Genomic DNA, 20,627 nt, shown 5'->3' on the forward strand with positions numbered 1-20,627 from the left:
CGGAGGGAGAGAGACAGGGGGGCGGAGGGAGAGAGACAGGGGGGCGGAGGGAGAGAGACAGGGGGGCGGAGGGAGAGAGACAGGGGGGCGGAGGGAGAGAGACAGGGGGCGGAGGGAGAGAGACAGGGGGACGGAGGGAGAGAGACAGGGGGACGGAGGGAGAGAGACAGGGGGGCGGACGGAGAGAGACAGGGGGGCGGAGGGAGAGAGACAGGGGGACGGAGGGAGAGAGACAGGGGGACGGAGGGAGAGAGACAGGGGGGCGGAGGGAGAGAGACAGGGGGGCGGAGGGAGAGAGACAGGGGGACGGAGGGAGAGAGACAGGGGGACGGAGGGAGAGAGACAGCGGGACGGAGGGAGAGAGACAGGGGGGCGGAGGGAGAGAGACAGGGGGACGGAGGGAGAGAGACAGGGGGACGGAGGGAGAGAGACAGCGGGACGGAGGGAGAGAGAGACAGCGGGACAGAGGGAAAGAGGCAGAGAGCGAGAGAGAAAGAGGCAGAGAGAGGAAGCAACGAACAGAGAGACCAATAGAGAGAAAGTGCAACAGATTAAGAGAGATCAAGCTCTTAAAGGGGAATGTCCTCCATTACATTAGGGCCCAGTCCAGTGTATGGCTGAGGGCTGTGTTCTCATTTCACATGCCATCATGGAGAGGACTTCACTCTGGCTGGCCAAAGGGTGTGTGTGGTGTGCGTGTGTGTACATTCCACAACCTCTGCCAGTGTTCCCCACCAGCCAACAGCAGCCCCCTCATACACTGGATTACTGTCACGATTTCCCTGAATCAACAATTCCATTAAAAGGTTGAGCTTCTCTTCTAGCCCATGTGTAGAAGAGAACTGTCTACGAGTGCTATCGGTCCCCTTGGGGCCTGTAGAGCACTAGAGCATGACAGAGTGCCAGCTATACTCCAGAGACACACACACACACACACACACACACACACAGGAACCAGGTTTAGCTCGCTGTGGGAGTGAAGTGTGAACCTGCTGGGTTATTCCTGCAGGTAGAGAAAGGTGTCCACAGGAATAATTAAATTAAATGAAATAGAAGAGCACAGCAGTCGGCAGAAAAAGCATGCTGTCAGAGGCTGTAACTGTAGAAGGCAGAAATCAGAAGGGATTGGGGGAATGTGAAATGACGACCCAGAGTGACGCACCACAAATGCCTCCTGGTAGGGAGACAGGGGAGTCGGACAGTCAGAGGGCCAGCCTACAGCACGTGCTGGAACTAGAGCACCTCACACGGGTGAAGTACCATGAAAACCTTTACACTGTATCCCTGACAGTCACTTCATAGGACTACAGTCAACCCGCTGTCCAGGTGGCTGAAGTCCAGCAGGTTAGGGTCAGAACAGAACAGAACAGGTGATTTATCTGCTGTCCAGGGTTAGGGTTACAGAACAGATGGTGTACCTGCTGTCCAGGGTTAGGGTTACAGAACAGAACAGATGGTGTACCTGCTGTCCAGGGTTAGGGTTACAGAACATAACAGATGGTGTACCTGCTGTCCAGGGTTAGGGTTACAGAACAGAACAGGTGGTGTACATGCTGTCCAGGGTTAGGGTTACAGAACAGATGGTGTACCTGCTGTCCAGGTGGCTGAAGTCCAGCAGGTTGAACTCCCTGTTGTCCTGAGAGTGATAGATAGTGTCCACATCCTGAGAGAGAGTCAGGTTACAAATATGATGATACCAGCAACAGCATAATATAACTCCATTCATTGAGTACTACATCAGGTGTATGTATTGTGATACAATTTAATTTTTTATTGTTGTAGTTTTTAGCCCCTTTTTCTCCACAATTTTGTGATTCCGATCTTGTCTCATCGCTGAAACTCCCCAACAAGCTCGGGAGAGGCGAAGGTCGAGTCATGCGTCCTCTGAAACATGACCCAATAAGCCGCGCTTCTTAACACCCACTCGCTTAAACCGGAAGCCAGCTGCACCAATGTGTTGGAGGAAACACCGTTCAACTGACGACCGAAGTCAGCCTGCAGATGCCCGTCCCGCCGCAAGTCACTAGAGCGCGATTAGCCAAGTAAAGCCCCCCCCGGCCAAACCCTCCCCTAACCCAGATGACGCTGGGACAATTGTGCGCCGCCCTATGGGACTCTCGGTCACAGCCGGTTGTGACACAGCCTGGGATCGAACCCCAGGCTGTAGTGATGCCGCAACACTGCTATGCAGCGCTTTAGGAGCCACTCGGGAGGCCCACAGAGTGGTATTCTTACCCACTGCACTTCCTCCTTACAGCCGATGCCATTATAGTCACACAGAGCTGCGTATGTCTCAGAGAAACCACCTGAGAGAGGGAGAGTGAAGAGAGGAAAAGGAGAAAAGGGTCAGAGATGAAAGAGAAACAGAGCAAGGGGGGGGGGGGGGGATAAATATAAATATAAATATAGAGGTGAGATAAAAGACAACAGCATGAAAGAACTTAAGTTAAAAGAGATTAAAATGATAACTGATCAGATACAGTCATAGATTCATTATTTTTAAAGATAATAATTTTATGCTCCAGGTGAATTTAAATGTGTCACTGACTAAACAGAGTTTTATCTAGAAGATTGAGTGACTGATTGACTAACAGAGTGACTACTGACTGACTAACTGACTGAGTAGGCAGCTCACCACAGGTTTTCTGAGTCTCTACAGATGATTCAGAGTTTGGTGAAAACGTTTGGACTCCATCAGAGACGTCCCCCTCTGCCCGACAGATGGCCGGACTGAGAGAGAGAGAAATAAAGATATTAACAACTCAGTCAGTGAAAATATGGATATAGTACTTATTATGCATGTTTGTGGCGTGACTGTACTACTACATTAAATACACAGTGTCCTTAATCAAGTTGTATAGTAGATCCAACCCTACTACCCTACTGTGTGGCGTAATCTCTGACCCTGATCATCCTTAGCTCAATAACCATAACTAACCTTTAATCCATTACTTTAACCTAGTCTAGCTCCTTTAACTACAGTCTCTCTGGATCCTGTTCAATTATCTGATCTGCTGGAAAACAGTCCTTTTGGAAGATGATATACCTGTAGCTCAGTTGGTAGAGCATGGCGCTTGCAACGCCAGGGTTGTGGGTTCGATTCCCACGGGGGGCCAGTATGAAAAATGTATGCACTCACTAACTGTAAGTCGCTCTGGATAAGAGCATCTGCTAAATGACTAAAATGTAATGTACTTTGGATGAGCCTCTCAGAGGTCAATACCAAGAACACATTTTTTTGTGACTAACTGTTGTTGTTTTCTTTGTGTTTTTTTTCCTCAGGGGTTCAGATCACAGACCGGCAATAATATTCAAAAAGTACATACATAAAGAAACGAAAAACTGTAGAAAAAATAAAATAAGCATTATTTGTCCTGTCTGTCCCATCTCCCCTCGCCCTTTCTCATTCCTATTCCCCCCTCCTCCCTCGGGCTCATGTTGTGGACATATCTATGTATAAAACAAAACATCATGGGTAACTCATCTTATGTTTGTAACATTGTTTGTGGGACCAAGGCTCACATCAATAGAATCAGCCTGCATACATCGATATTCGATACAGATATTCAAAATATAATTTATAAATTCAAACAGGATTACATTACATTAACTCATAATAAACGTTTGACCTTTTCGACTGCTTTATTGAACATATCTAATGTTTCCTTGGCGCTGTTCACACGAGCTATGGGCTTTAGTGAAAGAATGTCAAGGAAGTTTTGTAGCCATTGAGTTATGCTGAGCTTATGTGGAGGCTTCCATCTGGTCACTAACATTATTTTTGCCGCAGAGAGTCAGTGAAGAGTCATCGTTCAACAATAATATAAAATGGGTAGATGGGGCATGGCAGCACAGACAATTTGCGAAAGGAGCAAGTTTAAATTGGCAGCGTTTCCGCGGAGTCAAATAAAATCGCTGAATTCATTTGTAGTGTATTAGTTGATGATTATAAAATTTCGGAGGACATTGGGACATTGTTCCAGACTCTTTTCCAATCTGTATTTTGTTTGTAGTCTTTAACATCTGTATTCCATACCGTAGCTATTCCCATTGGTTTACGGAGGACTTCTACAGACTGAACACAGGAAATCCTGATGATATTAAGCTGCAGCCATGCTCTCTTCTTCCAGACAACATAGCAAAGTTGGTAGCAGTAGGGGATAGTAAGTTATAAGTAGGACCTAGAGTTTCTTCTTTTCAGGTCACATGGTCTAGAAAAACTCTTGGCCCTTGCTATGAGTAATATGAATAAAACAAGGGAGACTTACGCATACATTGAGTTGTTGAATATTCTTGAGAGGGCATAGTTGACATGGTTCATCATTTGATCAAGGTGGTCTTGTGACTGCAGTCTCAAGGAGTGGGTCGACTTGTCTGTGTCTATTACAACCTGAAAGGGGGAGTTGACATCATTGAGATGAGACTTCAGAGATCAGACACTCAAGCAGAGTAAAGGAAATTATCATTTCAGAAGTTGGTTGTCAGTTGACAAAAATCAGCATAGCTGAAACTGATTTATCCTGATTAACAAACATTCTTGGGAATATAAATGTGACTGATTCCCTTGAAGAATTTTTAAACAAATATTTATGGGAAAAGTGAAATGAGGCAGATGGTTGGTTGAGGGAATACAATAGTTTCTCACCTGATGCTCTGGATAAGTGTTCATTGCCCGAATCTCCAGGAAGTTGAAAGTAACCTCCATCTGAAATCCGATTGATAGTTATTATGGTGATCATGACCAAGTCTTCTCTTTACTGACAAATTATGATAATCTTCCTCACAAGCATCATCATTCTCATCATCATCATCATCATACTCATTATAATCAATTACAACACTATCACAGGTTGTGTTTTTCTCTAGCAGGAGGTAAGCAGGAGGTAAGCTTCTCATATGGTGTTGAGTAAAGCTTAACCATGTATTAGATCGTAGGTAGGTAGTTAGTTGTAGTTAGGTATTGTAGTTATTGTAGGTTAGTATTGTTGTTATTGTAGGTTTCCGTAGGTAATTCTAGGTTAGTATCGAAGCACGAGGCTAGCTAGCTAGCGGGTAGCTACTGGTAACGTTTAGCAACGGTGGAGAGCTGTTTCCAATGTTAATGTGCTGCTAGCCAACGTTTAATTTTTGCTGCGTTATGCGTTATGAAAGGAACTAGACACGGACATGAATTATCTGTTTAGTGTGCTAACACACTCTTGGCAGTTTGTTGTAACCAAGTATTGGTGCTAAACTGTGTGTTAATGGATGCTAGCATGCTAGTTAGCTATGGCGTCATAGCTAGGCATCGTGGGTTGTTGTGGGTAGTTACTGTAGGTTGGCAGTGTCTTCGGCCGTGCCGGCTGTAGCACGAAGCGAGCTAACTAGCCGTTTTTTCGAACAGAGTCAGAGTCAACACAGTAGCCATTGTGTGCCGGGTGTAGCACGAAGCTAGCTAGCTAGCCGTTCTTCAAACAAAGTCAACACAGTGGCCATTGCTAGCTACCCAACACGACCAGCTAACTGTACTGTAGTAGCTAAATACAATATACTTGTCCTAGCTAGCCAACGTTTAATCATTGCTGCGTCATGAAAGGAACTTGACACAGACACAAATGATCTGTTTAGTGTGTTATCACACTATTGGTGGTTTGTTGTGACCAAGTGTTGGTGCTAAACTGTGTGTTACTGGATGCTAGCATGCTAGTTAGCTAGTTAACACACTATTGGTGGTTTGTTGTGACCAAGTGTTGGTGCTAAACTGTGTGTTATTGTTATTGGATGCTAGCATGCTAGTTAGCTATGGTGTCATAGTTAGCTAGCTGAATAAAGTGGGTTGAGTCTATTCCTTTAAACATTGAACCGCTGTGGTTCACAACAATTCTGATTTCTAAAGGTGGAAGTTGGGAGAGTTTTTGTTCGGGTGGTTCAGTGAAACAATTTTAGTTTCTGAGGTAGAAGTTTTTGGTGAGGGAGGCCCTGCTCTCTCCTCTCCCAGATGCTTAGCTCATTTCATTCCGATCTCCTCTGCATTTTTGTAGCCATTTGCTACAGCCTGTCAACTATGCCTCTGCCTATCCCTGTTCTCTCCTCTCTGCACAGGCTACACAAACGCACCACACCGCGTGGCTGCTGCCTCTAACCTGGTGGTCCCTGCACGCACCCCACACCTGGAGTTCCAGGTCGCAGGCAGCCTCTGGAACTGCCGTTCTGCTGCCAACAAAGCTGACTTCATCCCAGCCTATGCCAACCTCCAGTCCCTCGACTTCCTGGCGCTGACGGAAACATGGATCACCACTGAAAACACTGCTACTCCTACTGCTCTCTCCTCGTCTGACCATGTGTTCTCGCATACCCCGAGAGCATCTGGTCAGAGGGGTGGTGGTACAGGAATCCTCATCTCTCCCAAGTGGACATTCTCAATTTTTCCCCTAACCCATCTGTCTATCTCCTCATTTGAATTCCATGCTGTCACAGTCACTAGCCCATTTAAGCTTAATATCCTTGTCATCTATCGCCCTCCAGGTTCCCTTGGAGAGTTCATCAATGAGCTTGACGCCTTGATAAGTTCCTTTCCTGAGGATGGCTCACCCCTCACAGTTTTGGGGGATTTCAACCTCCCTATGTCCACATTTGACTCATTTCTCTCTGCCTCCTTCTTTCCACTCCTCTCCTCTTTTGACCTCACCCTCTCACCGTCCCCCCCTACTCACAAGGCAGGCAATACGCTTGACCTCATCTTCACTAGATGCTGCTCCTCTACTAATCTCACTGCAACTCCCCTCCATGTCTCCGACCACTACTTTGTTTCCTTTTCTCTCTCGCTCTCCTCCCACACTACTCACTCTGCCCCTACACAGATGGTAATGCGCCGCCGCAACCTTCGCTCTCTCTCTCCCACTACTCTCTCCTCTTCCATCCTATCATCTCTTCCCTCTGCTCAATCCTTCTCCCTCCAATCTCCTGATTCTGCCTCCTCAACCCTCCTCTCCTCCCTTTCTGCATCCTTTGACTCTCTGTGTCCCCTATCCTCCCGGCCGGCTCGGTCCTCCCCTCCAGCTCCGTGGCTTGATGACTCATTGCGAGCTCACAGAACAGAGCTCCGGGCAGCGGAGCGGAAATGGAAGAAAACTAAACTCCCTGCCGACCTGGCATCTTTTCACTCCCTCCTCTCTACATTTTCTTCATCTGTTTCTGCTGCTAAGGCCACCTTCTACCACTCTAAATTCCAAGCATCTGCCTCTAACCCTAGGAAGCTCTTTGCCACATTTTCCTCCCTCCTGAATCCTCCCCCCCCCCCCCCCCCCTCCTCTCTCTCTGTGGATGACTTCGTCAACCACTTTGAAAAGAAGGTTGACGACATCCGATCCTCGTTTGTTAAGTCTAATGACACTGCTGGTCCTGCTCACACTGCCCTACCCTATGCTTTGACTTCTTTCTCCCCTCTCTCTCCAGATAAAATCCTGCGACTTGTGACTGCAGGCCGCCCAACAACCTGCCCGCTTGACCCCATCCCCTCCTCCCTTCTCCAGACCATCTCCGGTGACCTTCTCCCCTACCTCACCTCGCTGATCAACTCATCCTTGACCGCTGGCCATGTCCCTTCCGTCTTCAAGAGAGCGAGAGTTGCTCCCCTTCTCAAAAAACCAACACTCGACCCCACTGATGTCAACAACTACAGACCAGTATCCCTTCTTTCTTTTCTTTCCAAAACTATTGAGCGTGCCGTCTTTAGCCAACTCTCTTGCTATCTCTCTCAGAATGACCTTCTTGATCCAAACCAATCAGGTTTCAGGACTGGTCATTCAACTGAGACTGCTCTTCTCTGTGTCACGGAGACTCTCCGCACTGCTAAAGCTAACTCTCCTCTGCTCTGCTCTTGTCCTTCTAGACCTGTCTGCTGCCTTTGATACTGTGAACCATCAGATCCTCCTCTCCACCCTCTCCGAGCTGGGCATCTCCGGCGCGGCTCACTCCTGGATTGCGTCCTACCTGACCGGTCGCTCCTACCAAGTGGCGTGGCGAGAAGCTGTCTCCGCACCACGTGCTCTCACCACTGGTGTCCCCCAGGGCTCAGTTCTAGGCCCTCTCCTTTTCTCCCTATACACCAAGTCACTTGGCTCTGTCATATCCTCACACGGCCTCTCCTATCATTGCTACGCTGACGATACACAACTAATCTTCTCCTTTCCCCCTTCTGATAACCAGGTGGCGAATCGCATCTCTGCATGTCTGGCAGACATATCAGTATGGATGACGGATCACCACCTCAAGCTGAACCCTGGCAAGACGGAGCTGCTCTTCCTCCCGGGGAAGGACTGCCCGTTCCATGATCTCGCCATCACGGTTGACAACTCCGTTGTGTCCTCCTCCCAGAGTGCGAAGAGCCTTGGAGTGACCCTGGACAACACCCTGTCGTTCTCCGCTAACACGGATGGAGTGAATGGATGCTCCATCATTGGACTATACTCTCTGTTCACCCATGACTGCATGGCCAGGCACGACTCCAACACCATCATTAAGTTTGCCGACGACACAACAGTGGTAGGCCTGATCACCGACAACGATGAGACAGCCTATAGGGAGGAGGTCAGAGATCTGGCCGTGTGGTGCCAGGACAACAACCTCTCCCTCAACGTGACCAAGACAAAGGAGATGATTGTGGACTACAGGAAAAAAAAGAGGACTGAGCACGCCCCCATTCTCATCGACGGGGCTGTAGTGGAACAGGTTGAGAGCTTCAAGTTCCTTGGTGTCCACATCACCAACGAACTATCATGGTCCAAACACACCAAGACAGTCGTGAAGAGGGCACGACAAAGCCTATTCCCCCTCAGGAGACTAAAAAGATTTGGCATGGGTCCTCAGATCCTCAAAAAATTCTACAGCTGCACCATCGAGAGCATCCTGACTGGTTGCATCACCGCCTGGTATGGCAACTGCTTGGCCTCTGACCGCAAGGCACTACAGAGGGTAGTGCGTACGGCCCAGTACATCACTGGGGCAAAGCTCCCTGCCATCCAGGACCTCTATACCAGGCGGTGTCAGAGGAAGGCCCTCAAAATTGTCAAAGACTCCAGTCACCCTAGTCATAGACTGTTCTCTCTGCTACCGCACGGCAAGCGGTACCGGAGTGCCAAGTCTAGGTCCAAAAGACTTCTCAACAGCTTCTACCCCCAAGCCATAAGACTCCTGAACAGCTAATCATGGCTACCCGGACTATTTGCACTGCCCCCCCACCCCATCCTTTTTACGCTGCTGCTACTCTGTTAAGTATTTATGCATAGTCACTTTAACTCTACCCACATGTACATATTGCCTCAACTGCCTCAACTGGCCGGTGCCCCCGCACATTGACTATGCAACGGTACCCCCCTGTATATATAGCCTCCCTACTGTCACTTTATTCTATTGTATATATAGCCTCCCTACTGTCACTTTATTTTTTACTTCTGCTCTTTTTTTCTCAACACTTTTTTGTTGTTGTTTTACTCTTACTTTTTTGTTTAAAATAAATGCACTGTTGGTTAAGGGCTGTAAGTAAGCATTTCACTGTAATGTCTGCACCTGTTGTATTCGGCGCATGTGACCAATAAAATTTGATTTGATTTGATTTGATTTGATTTGACCCGCTCCTGCAGGTTCATGCTCTACAACATTCGGAGAGTACGACCCTGCCTTACACAGGAAGCGGCACAGGTCCTAATCCAGGCACTTGTCATCTCCCGTCTGGATTACTGCAACTCGCTGTTGGCTGGCCTCCCTGCATGTGCCATTAAACCCCTACAACTCATCCAGAATGCCGCAGCCCATCTGGTGTTCAACCTTCCCAAGTTCTCTCACGTCACCCCCCTCCTCCGCACACTCCACTGGCTTCCAGTTGAAGCTCGCATCCGTTACAAGACCATGGTGCTTGCCTTTGGAGCAGCGAGGGGAACGGCACCTCTGTACCTTCGGGCTCTGATCAGTCCCTACACCCAAACGAGGGCATTGCGTTCATCCACCTCTGGCCTGCTGGCTCCCCTTCCTCTGCGGAAGCATAGCTCCCGCTCAGCCCAGTCAAAACTGTTCGCTGCTCTGGCACCCCAATGGTGGAACAAGCTCCCTCACGACGCCAGGACAGCGGAGTCACTCACCACCTTCCGGAGACATTTGAAACCCCACCTCTTTAAGGAATACCTGGGATAGGATAAAGCAATCCTTCTACCCCCCCCCCACACACACAGCGGAGTCGCTCACCACCTTCCGGAGACATTTGAAACCCCACCTCTTTAAGGAATACCTGGGATAGGATAAAGTAATCCTTCTACCCCCCCCCCCCACCCCACAGCGGAGTCACTCACCACCTTCCGGAGACATTTGAAACCCCACCTCTTTAAGGAATACCTGGGATAGGATAAAGTAATCCTTCTACCCCCCCCCCCCCCCCCAAAAAAAAAAATGTGTAAAGTGGTTATCCCACTGGCTATAGGGTGAATGCATCAATTTGTGAGTCGCTCTGGACTAGAGCGTCTGCTAAATGACGTAAATGTGCCCTTGAGCAAGGCACTTAACCCTAATTGCTCCTGTAAGTCGCTCTGGATAAGAGCGTCTGCTAAATGACTAAAATGTAAATGTAATGTCTATTAAAAGTCAAATGGTGAAATACCTTGGAGGGGACTTTGACAGCAAATAGATAGAGTCGCCATGTTGCCAGAACCTGGAAGGAAAATAAGATTTATTTTGCTGTCAGCCAGAAAGAAATACAAAATAATAATCACAACAAATAAAGCACAAACATCAATACAGAGGACCAATCATCATCATTTGATCATTCAAACATCACATTACTCTGTCATGTCTAGACGTTACTTCCTAGCATTTATTTTTAAGACATTGTGATGGTGACATTTCATTACTTAAGGTAGCTATTTTCAAATTGATTTTACTGTCAATGTGTCATAGCTTAAATTGATTTAGGAGTAGGGAGTTGAGGAGACATAGGGGGAAACAGGAGAAAAAGGTGAAAGAATCCAGTTTATCCAGAGCAGGAGATTATCATTTAGTGGTTGGCGGGAGTGAAAGACTGCATATATTCAAAGTCCCGTCTGCAGAAGTAATTAATCTCATTCATAATTCAAACTACTAATTAGCATACTCCATCCATGCCTTTATTACACACACCCTGCATCCCTCCCTCCATCCCTAAGTCTATACTTCTTTGCCCACTCCTTCCCAAGTCTTAACCCAATTCCAGTCGGTTCTCCTTTTCTTTAACACCTCTCCTCTCTCGCCCCCTCTCATCCCTCCATTTATTTCTCCATGGAAATATGTTCAGTATTCCATCAGACTATCTTCTTAATCTTCCCATCTCACCATCCACCTTTCTGTGCATTGTGCCCTCCCTCCCTCCCTGGCCCCTCCCTCCCTCCCTGGCCCCTCCGACCCCCGCTCTCTCCCCTTTCTTATTCGCTTGGAGTTCTCCATTCTTTTTCTGCTCTGTCGCTTTCAATTCCTCAAGGCCTCTCTGTGCTGAATCGTTAATGGCACCCCACCGCGTGGCGTAAAGTGAGAAAGAGATGGTGGCACCAGATTTCCCATTAATAAAGTCCTCAGATTGAACATCTCTTCACCCTATTCTTAGCTAAATTAGCACGTTGGCGGTGGATCAAGCTGTATCTGATGAGATGGCCAGGCAGCCAGGAAGCAGACGCTGAGGTCTGTCAGACGAGAGACAGGCAGCCTCACCAAACCCCCTTTGAAACGAGGCCTTCTGAGAGCCCCTATTACAGAGATTGTTACTCAAGTCAGAATGCCCTGACAAGTTGGAAAACTCTGTTATATAAACCTGATCAGAGAACAGCGGAGGAGGAGAGAGCACTGTGATGATGGCTGAACTGCTCAGCGGGAGAGGGACCGAGGGAGAAAAAGAGAGAGATGCAGATCTCTCATCAAAGCCTTTGTCAGACACAAAATATCAGCGCGTAAACACAGGCATCAATAATGTAGGCCTTATGGTGGGCTTTGATTTTAATGACTGGGAGATTTAACACAGCCTTACATGGGGTTTCGCCTCCTCACATATTCAACATCTATTGAGATATCATTATTAAATCAAATCAAATCAATGGATTGGTTTTGGTGTGTTAGAAAATATGTCAATCAAGATCAGGGTAAACATTTTGGATATTAGATTCAATGTTCCCTCTAAGCTGCACACTTCCTCCAGTACTGCAGTGCAGAAGAAATGCCATTCCACGCAGAGACTCAAGAGATTGAACTTCACTGAGTTCGACCCATTAGTTTGCTCTATATAGATCAACGTTTTTTCTGTGATAGAGTCAACATTATACCAGCCTCTTTTCAATGCAACAAACCAAAACAAATCTAAATTTGCAAGATTGAGTTGTAGGCAGAGCCAGAGCGCAACGGAGTAGAATTCTATTGGCTCTGGTTGCCCACTAGGGGTCTTTTAATCACACGCAAGTGAATGCGCTTTTCAGATCAGTTCAGATCAGAGCGCAGAGCCGCGCGTGTGCACATTTGTTGATATTCTTTGCTATTTAGCGAGTTATTAGCCCAGTTATAGATAAGTATAGTAATGGGGAGTTACTGCTTCCTACAAGAGCACAAAACATGTAGGCTACATTTCAAGCTGTCTTTGAAAAGCCAGTCAGGTAAAAAGCTTGTGTCTTAATTAAAGGGGCAGTGTTGTATTTTGAGACAGGCTTGAATATGCAAATAAGCCAATAGGCAGAGGGGTAGCCTACATTGTCTAATTCTCTGTATGGTAATAATAATGTATTTTATTAAATGGTTTCTTGCATCATACAACACAATTTACATTAACCTATTTGGCCCATGGTGTTACAGACCAAGTAAAAAAATAATGAATTAATGTCAAGCCCTTCATAATGTAAAAACGTTTTTAAAAGTCTCATGCAATGTAGGCCTGCATTGAACACCACATACAGGCTACTGTAGACTATATCATATCAAAAGCTATTTAAATGTGAAAATGTTATGGGATTTACTCCATTGGTTTTGTTGGTAGGCCTACATTATGCTCAAATAGCCACAATAATTGGCTATTGTCTAAAACTGTAAGGGTAGTACCTCAGTGTTCACTGTAAACACGCGCCGGAAGTTGCACAAAATTCTCACAATGTTCAAGTTTCCGCTCACAAGACCTAAAAATGTGCTCAGTGCCCCACAAAATTTGAGGGAACATTGATTAGAATTGAATATGAGCATTAAAAAAATAATGTAAAAATAAATCCTCAAAATATTAAATAGAAGGCCAACTGTTGTAACCTATCCACTGAGGCTTGGGATGGAATAGTCACTTCTGATTCTGTGACCCAAGTGTGTGGAATTTGCACTTGATTTAGGATCCCCACACCATACGCCGAATGAACAACTCATTTGTTTCGTACTTTCAAGGTATGCCGAATTGAAAATCTAGGTTAGCGGACCTAATCAGAGACAGCGGTCAGAGCAGGTTAAGACTTTAGGAAACTGTCCAATCACAACCTTGAAGAGGGGGAAAATATAACTTTGTCCCACTGCCTGTGAAATCTCATCAGACCCCTCAGACATATAGAGGACTCTCCTAGCTGCTCGGAGATGACCAATCAGAATCCTAATAGCCGAGAGGAGAGGATGCTGTTTGCACCCCTTACCAGGTCCAGCAATCACCCATAACCCACCTCACCATTGCAGGCCAGAACATCCCTTTCTCATCCTCAGACTCTAATCTGGGCGTTAAGCTGAACTCCTCTCTGACCTTTGTTGATCACATCAAACATCTGTGCAAAGCATCATCCTTTCACCTTAAAAGGAAAATTCCACCCAAAAACTATTTTGGCATTTGTTTCATTAGTCCATTGTTGATATAGTCTCAAAATATGTTTTGTATGCCTTTGTCTCCTCTAGGCTGGACTACTGCAATGCACTCTTCATCAGGATCCCTGGCAGGATCCAGTAAAGATCCAGTACATTCAGAACGGCGCTGCCAGGATCCTGATTACATTTGTTCATTTTAGTCATTTAGCAAACACTCTTATCCAGAGCAAGTTAGAGGAACAATCTTGGTTAAGTGCCTTGCTCAAGGGCACAGCGACAGATTTTTCACCAAGTCGGCTCAGGGATTTGAACCAACAACCTTTCGGTTACTAGGTAGGCTACCTAGCTTAGTGGTTAAGAGTGTTGTGCCAGTAACCGAAAGGTCGCTTTTTCTAATCCCCGAGCCAACTAGGTGAAAAATCTGTCTGTGCCCTTGAGCAAGGCACTTAACCCTAATTGCTCCTTTAAGTCGCTCTGGATAAGAACGTGTGCTAAAAATGACTAAAATGTAAAAAAAAAAAAAAATACCAACAAATCACCCCCATCTTGCCATCTCTGCACTGGCTCCCAGTCTCAGAATCGAGTTCAAAACCCTCCTGCTGACATTCCAGTGCATCCATTTCAGTGCACCCATTCCCCACCCGCAACCTCAGATTGAGCGATAGCCTGCTCCTCCACGCCCCCAGGACCATGCTTTAAAAAAAATAAAAATAAAATAAAATAAAAAAATAAAATAAAATCAGGCTTTCTGCTCGACCACCCACCACTTCTGGAATGCACTCCCTGACCACCTGAATGCACCACAGACCCTAGGATCCTTTAGAAATTGCCTAAAAACCCTCCTCTTTAGGGCTCCCGAGTGGCACAGCGGTCTAAGGCACTGCATCTCAGTGCTTGAGGCGTCACTACAGACCCCCTGGTTCGATTCCAGGCTGTATCACAACCGGCCGTGATTGGGAGTCCCATAGGGCGGTGCACAATTGGCCCAGCGTCGTCCGGGTTTGGCCGGTGTAGGCCGTCATTGTAAATAAGAATTTGTTCTTAATCAATTAACTTCTGGGCCACATCCTGACTGATGGCAGCCCATTGTAGTAGTAGTAGCCCATTCTTGCATAATCAATGCTTGGAGTTTGTCAGAATTTGTGGGTTTTTGTTTGTCCACCCGCCTCTTGAGGATCGACCACAAGTTCTCAAATGGGATTAAGGTCTGGGGAGTTTCCTGGCCATGGACCCAAAATGTCCATGTTTTGTTCCCCAAGCCACTTAGTTATCACTTTTGCCTTATGGCAAGGTGCTCCATCATGCTGGAAAAGGCATTGGTCGTCACCAAACTGTTTTTGGATGGTTGGGAGAAGTTGCTCTCGGAGGATGTGTTGGTACCATTCTTTATTCATGGCTATGTTCTTAGGCAAAATTGTGAGTGAGCCCACTCTCTTGGCTGAGAAGCAACCCCACACATGAATGGTCTCAGGATGCTTTACTGTTGGCATGACACAGGACTGATGGTAGCGCTCACCTTGTCTTCTCTGGACAAGGTGTTTTCCAGATGGCCCAAACAATCGGAAAGGGGATTCGTCAGAGAAAATGACTTTACCCCAGTCCTCAGCAGTCCAATCCCTGTACCTTTTGCAGAATATCAGTCTGTCCCTGATGTTTTTCCTGGAGAGAAGTGGCTTCCTCGCTGCCCTTCTTGACACCAGGACATCCTCCAAAAGTATTTGCCTCACTGTGCGTGCAGATGCACTCACACCTGCCTGCTGCCATTCCTGAGCAAGCTCTGCACTGGTGGTGCCCCAATCCCGCAGCTGAATCAACTTTAGGAGACGGTCCTGGCGCTTGCTGGATTTTCTTGGGCACCCTGACGCCTTCTTCACAACAATTGAACCTCTCTCCTTGAAGTTCTTGATGATCCGATAAATGGTTGATTTAGGTGCAATCTTACTAGCAGCAATATCCTTGCCTGTGAAGCCCTTTTTGTGCAAAGCAATGATGGCACGTGTTTCCTTGCAGGTAACCATGGTTAACAGAGGAAGAACAATGATTTCAAGCACCACCCTCCTTTTAAAGCTTCCAGTCTTTTATTCTAACTCAATCAGCATGACAGAGTGATCTCCAGCCTTGTCCTCGTCAACACTCTCACCTGTGTTAACGAGACAATCACTGACATGATGGCAGCTGGTCCTTTTGTGGCAGGGCTGAAATGCAGTGGAAAAGTTTTTTGGGGATTAAGTTCATTTTCATGGCTAAGGAATCATCAAAATTGAGGCAGCAGACTTTGAAAATTAGTATTTGTGTCATTCTCAAAACTGTACCACGACTGTACATGATTCCATGTGTTATTTCATAGTTTTGATGTCTTCACTATTATTCTACAATCTAGAATTAGGTAAATTTAGTCTGACCTGTTCAAACTTCAATACAGTGCCTTCAGAAAGTATTCACACCCCTTTGTTGTGTTACAAAGTGGGATTGTAGTAGTAGTAGTACCCCAAACATAACACTTTGTATTCAGGACAAAAACTTAAATGCTTTGCCACATTTTATGCAGTATTACTTTCGTGCCTTGTTGCAAACAGGATGCATGTTTTGGAATATTTGTATTCTGTACAGGCTTCCTTCTTTTCACTATGTAAATTAATGTTAGTATTGTGGCATAACTACAATGTTGTTGATCCATCCTCAGTTTTCTCCAATCACAGCCATTAAACTCTGGGTTTTTTTTAAATAATTGAATGGTATTAGTACAGTGGGGAAAAAAGTATTTAGTCAGCCACCAATTGTGCAAGTTCTCCCACTTAAAAAGATGAGAGGCCTGTAATTTTCATCATAGGTACACGTCAACTATGACAGACAAATTGAGAAAAAAAAAATCCAGAAAAATCACATTGCAGGATTTTTCATGAATTTATTTGCAAATTATGGTGGAAAATAAGTATTTGGTCAATAACAAAAGTTTCTCAATACTTTGTTATATACCCTTTGTTGGCAATGACACAGGTCAAACGTTTTCTGTAAGTCTTCACAAGGTTTTCACACACTGTTGCTGGTATTTTGGCTCATTCCTCCATGCAGATCTCCTCTAGAGCAGTGATGTTTTGGGGCTGTCGCTGGGCAACACAGACTTTCAACTCCCTCCAAAGATTTTCTATGGGGTTGAGATCTGGAGACTGGCTAGGCCACTCCAGGACCTTGAAATGCTTCTTACGAAGCCACAACTTCGTTGCCCGGGCGGTGTGTTTGGGATCATTGTCATGCTGAAAGACCCAGCCACGTTTCATCTTCAATGCCCTTGCTGATGGAAGGAGGTTTTCACTCAAAATCTCACGATACATGGCCCCATTCATTCTTTCCTTTACACGGATCAGTCGTCCTGGTCCCTTTGCAGAAAAACAGCCCCAAAGCATGATGTTTCCACCCCCATGCTTCACAGTAGGTATGGTGTTCTTTGGATGCAACTCAGCATTCTTTGTCCTCCAAACACAACGAGTTGAGTTTTTACCAAAAAGTTATATTTTGGTTTCATCTGACCATATGACATTCTCCCAATCCTCTTCTGGATCATCCAAATGCACTCTAGCAAACTTCAGACGGGCCTGGACATGTACTGGCTTAAGCAGGGGGACACGTCTGGCACTGCAGGATTTGAGTCCCTGGCAGCGTAGTGTGTTACTGATGGTAGGCTTTGTTACTTTGGTCCCAGCTCTCTGCAGGTCATTCACTAGGTCCCCCCCGTGTGGTTCTGGGATTTTTGCTCACCGTTCTTGTGATCATTTTGACCCCACGGGGTGAGATCTTGCGTGGAGCCCCAGATCGAGGGAGATTATCAGTGGTCTTGTATGTCTTCCATTTCCTAATAATTGCTCCCACAGTTGATTTCTTCAAACCAAGCTGCTTACCTATTGCAGATTCAGTCTTCCCAGCCTGGTGCAGGTCTACAATTTTGTTTCTGGTGTCCTTTGACAGCTCTTTGGTCTTGGCCATAGTGGAGTTTGGAGCGTGACTGTTTGAGGTTGTGGACAGGTGTCTTTTATACTGATAACAAGTTCAAACAGGTGCCATTAATACAGGTAACGAGTGGAGGACAGAGGAGCCTCTTAAAGAAGTTACAGGTCTGTGAGAGCCAGAAATCTTGCTTGTTTGTAGGTGACCAAATACTTATTTTCCACCATAATTTGCAAATAAAAATCATAAAAAATCCTACAATGTGATTTTCTGGATTTTTTTTTCTCAATTTGTCTGTCATAGTTGACGTGTACCTATGATGAAAATTACAGGCCTCTCTCATCTTTTTAAGTGGGAGAACTTGCACAATTGGTGGCTGACTAAATACTTTTTTCCCCCCACTGTATATGGGGAGGGAGAAACCCTGTATATTCTGCACCAGGATCAGGGAACTCCTGTTGTATACGGGACACCACAGGTAGCCCTATTAACACCAGACAAAATGTTGATAGACACAGTATCTGTGAATTATATAGTATTTGCCCTGATGTTTTCCATTTAAATGATGTTTCATCACCTGCAGCTTATGTACATTATTATTGACTATTTATTGATTTTTTAAAAACATTTTATAATTTTTACATGGCCAACATCAACTGAGTGTTGAATGCTTCATATTCAAAGGCTGTTAAACTAAGTCTGAAATGCCCGTCAGCCAGCTATAGGGGCCTCCTGTAGCTCAGTTGGTAGAGCATGGCGCTTGCAACGCCAGGGTTGTGGGTTCGATTCCCACGGGGGGGCCAGTATGAAAAATGTATGCACTCACTAACTAAGTCGCTCTGGATAAGAGCGTCTGCTAAATGATTAAAATGTAAATGTAATGACAATGAAAGATTGAAGGTGCACATTGTTATATTAGCAGAACACTGTTATATGGTATTATGTAAAGGGTTGTTTATTCTACATGAACCTGTTACTACATTTGAAAGTTATCAAAACACTTAGTTTAGAATATCTACATAAATTCAGCAATTGCATTCTTCTCATCTAGGCTACCAACCTATTCAAAGCTTCCTCCAGCATCTCGCCATACATTTGCCTGTAGTCAGGGGCGGTGTGTTCATTAGGGCGATATGGGCGACGCACTGCCAAACGGGAAAAGGAAGGGATTTTTTTTCTAATCAATTATATCACGGCAACAGTAGTTATCAGTGTTCTAATCTAGACGTCTGATCTGCCACTAAATGTCCAATCAGGCTAAAGTCGTGCTTCAAATGGCCCCGCCCCTTTTGGGGCGATTTCAGTCAGGTTGAAAATCGCCCCAGAAGTCTCTCATAGACTCTCATGTAAAATCTTTTTTTTTCAAATATCAGAGCTTTCAATACAATCTCTATGGGTTCCGGGAGGGCTTGCACTTACGCGCTTTCGTCATACGTAACATAACCATGAACGTAACTAAGAAAAGAGCGGGTAGCAGCGTCAATCAATTCACGTACTACTGTCAAGATGGCTAGCGTTCAGTGCAACTCGATTGTCTCTTTGAAAGAAGTTCCTTTTTGTCGGCGAACAAATCAAGATAAATTGGCAACGAAACAATTAGGACCTCCCAGACCAAATTTAATAATTCAACAGGTTTCTACTAAAGGGGGAAAGTCCTACACCCGAGGATTTTCCAAAAATTGGTACGAACGAAAAACCTGGCTAGCAGGCTGCGATGTAGCTAATGCAGTCTTCTGCTACCCCTGCTTACTCTTTCACCCTGAAGGCGGCACGGCAGACAGCACCGCTTGGACAGCGACTGGTGTAACGGACATGCACCATCTTTCAGAAAAGATTAAGAAACATGAGCTGTCAAAGACCCACATGGATAGCTGTTTGAGATTGTCTGCTTTGGGGAGAGTGAACATTGCCACTCAACTGGATGAGGGATACAGGCTAGCTGTCCGCCGCCACAACGATGAGGTTAGCAAGAACCGCCACATCCTCAGCCGGCTAATCCAGTGTGTGAAGTTTTGCGGAGTGTTTGAGTTAGCTTTGCGAGGCAAAGATGAAACTGAGGGCTCCACCAACCCTGGTATTTTTCTTGGACTTGTCAACTTTGTGGCACAATTAGATGAGGTGTTTTATGGAAATGCATATTGTTTATGCAGTGTTGAGGAATGTGAAAGAACACCCTTGATTATTCTTACTGTGATAACTTATTTTGCTTTTGTAAGCCAACACTTTTGAGATCAGTCAATAAATGCTTCTGGTATTGACTTATATGCTGCCCCTGTCTTCATGTTGTTGCTGGACATATCTTTTTTTAAATGTGTGTAGGTCACCTAAATCATCAGAAAAATTGCCCCCCCTGAGAATTTTTTCAGGAGCCGCCACTGCCTGTAGTTATTGAACTCAACCTGCAGGAGGTTTGTTTGCTGTGATTGAGTTGGGGAAACCGCTGTGGGCAAGGTTCTGACAGATGGGTGTGTCTTGGTGGTGGCAGGGACACACCCAAATCAAACCACACCCCCAAGCCAATTTACGTTTGGCAGCTGTCATGGCCGCCAGCATTTCTTGAGGAGCAAGCCAAAAAAACTAGGCCAAATCAGCAGGTGCAGTTCCCCTTTAAAGGTAGTTTTAGTGTAGCTTAACGTCTTCCAGTGAGAAGTAATTGGTAGCTTGGTAAACTTTTCAGAGTAGCTTCGCCAACACTGCTTATAAATGCCTCATGAGCTTAGTTCAACCGTCGTACCCCATCAGAACCCAAAATAGAAGCTCGTAAATGTTTGTAAACAATGTAAATGTAAACAAACTGTATAACCTCACAAGGTAGTTAAAACTATATTTGAGGAATGAGTTACACTTCTCCAGGCCCATCCCTCAGCTTTTTAACAAAACTG

General features: G+C 45.7%; 1 protein-coding gene across 1 annotated transcript in view; it reads right to left on the reverse strand.

Annotated features, from left to right (window-relative positions):
- The window catches only part of carmil3 (capping protein regulator and myosin 1 linker 3), a gene marked incomplete at its 5' end in the record, with an annotated part of 52,237 nt that overhangs the window by 26,442 nt on the left and 5,168 nt on the right, over window positions 1-20,627 (reverse strand). The window contains 6 exons of the mRNA XM_084188313.1: window positions 1,590-1,663; window positions 2,236-2,306; window positions 2,636-2,730; window positions 4,269-4,390; window positions 4,646-4,705; window positions 10,628-10,678. Of these exons, the coding sequence (XP_084044439.1) occupies window positions 1,590-1,663; window positions 2,236-2,306; window positions 2,636-2,730; window positions 4,269-4,390; window positions 4,646-4,705; window positions 10,628-10,678 (473 nt within the window). The remainder of the gene's footprint in view (window positions 1-1,589; window positions 1,664-2,235; window positions 2,307-2,635; window positions 2,731-4,268; window positions 4,391-4,645; window positions 4,706-10,627; window positions 10,679-20,627) is intronic.

The sequence above is a fragment of the Coregonus lavaretus genome (assembly GCF_964263955.1).
Source record: "Coregonus lavaretus genome assembly, chromosome: 23".
Classification (NCBI taxonomy): Eukaryota; Metazoa; Chordata; class Actinopteri; order Salmoniformes; family Salmonidae; genus Coregonus; species Coregonus lavaretus.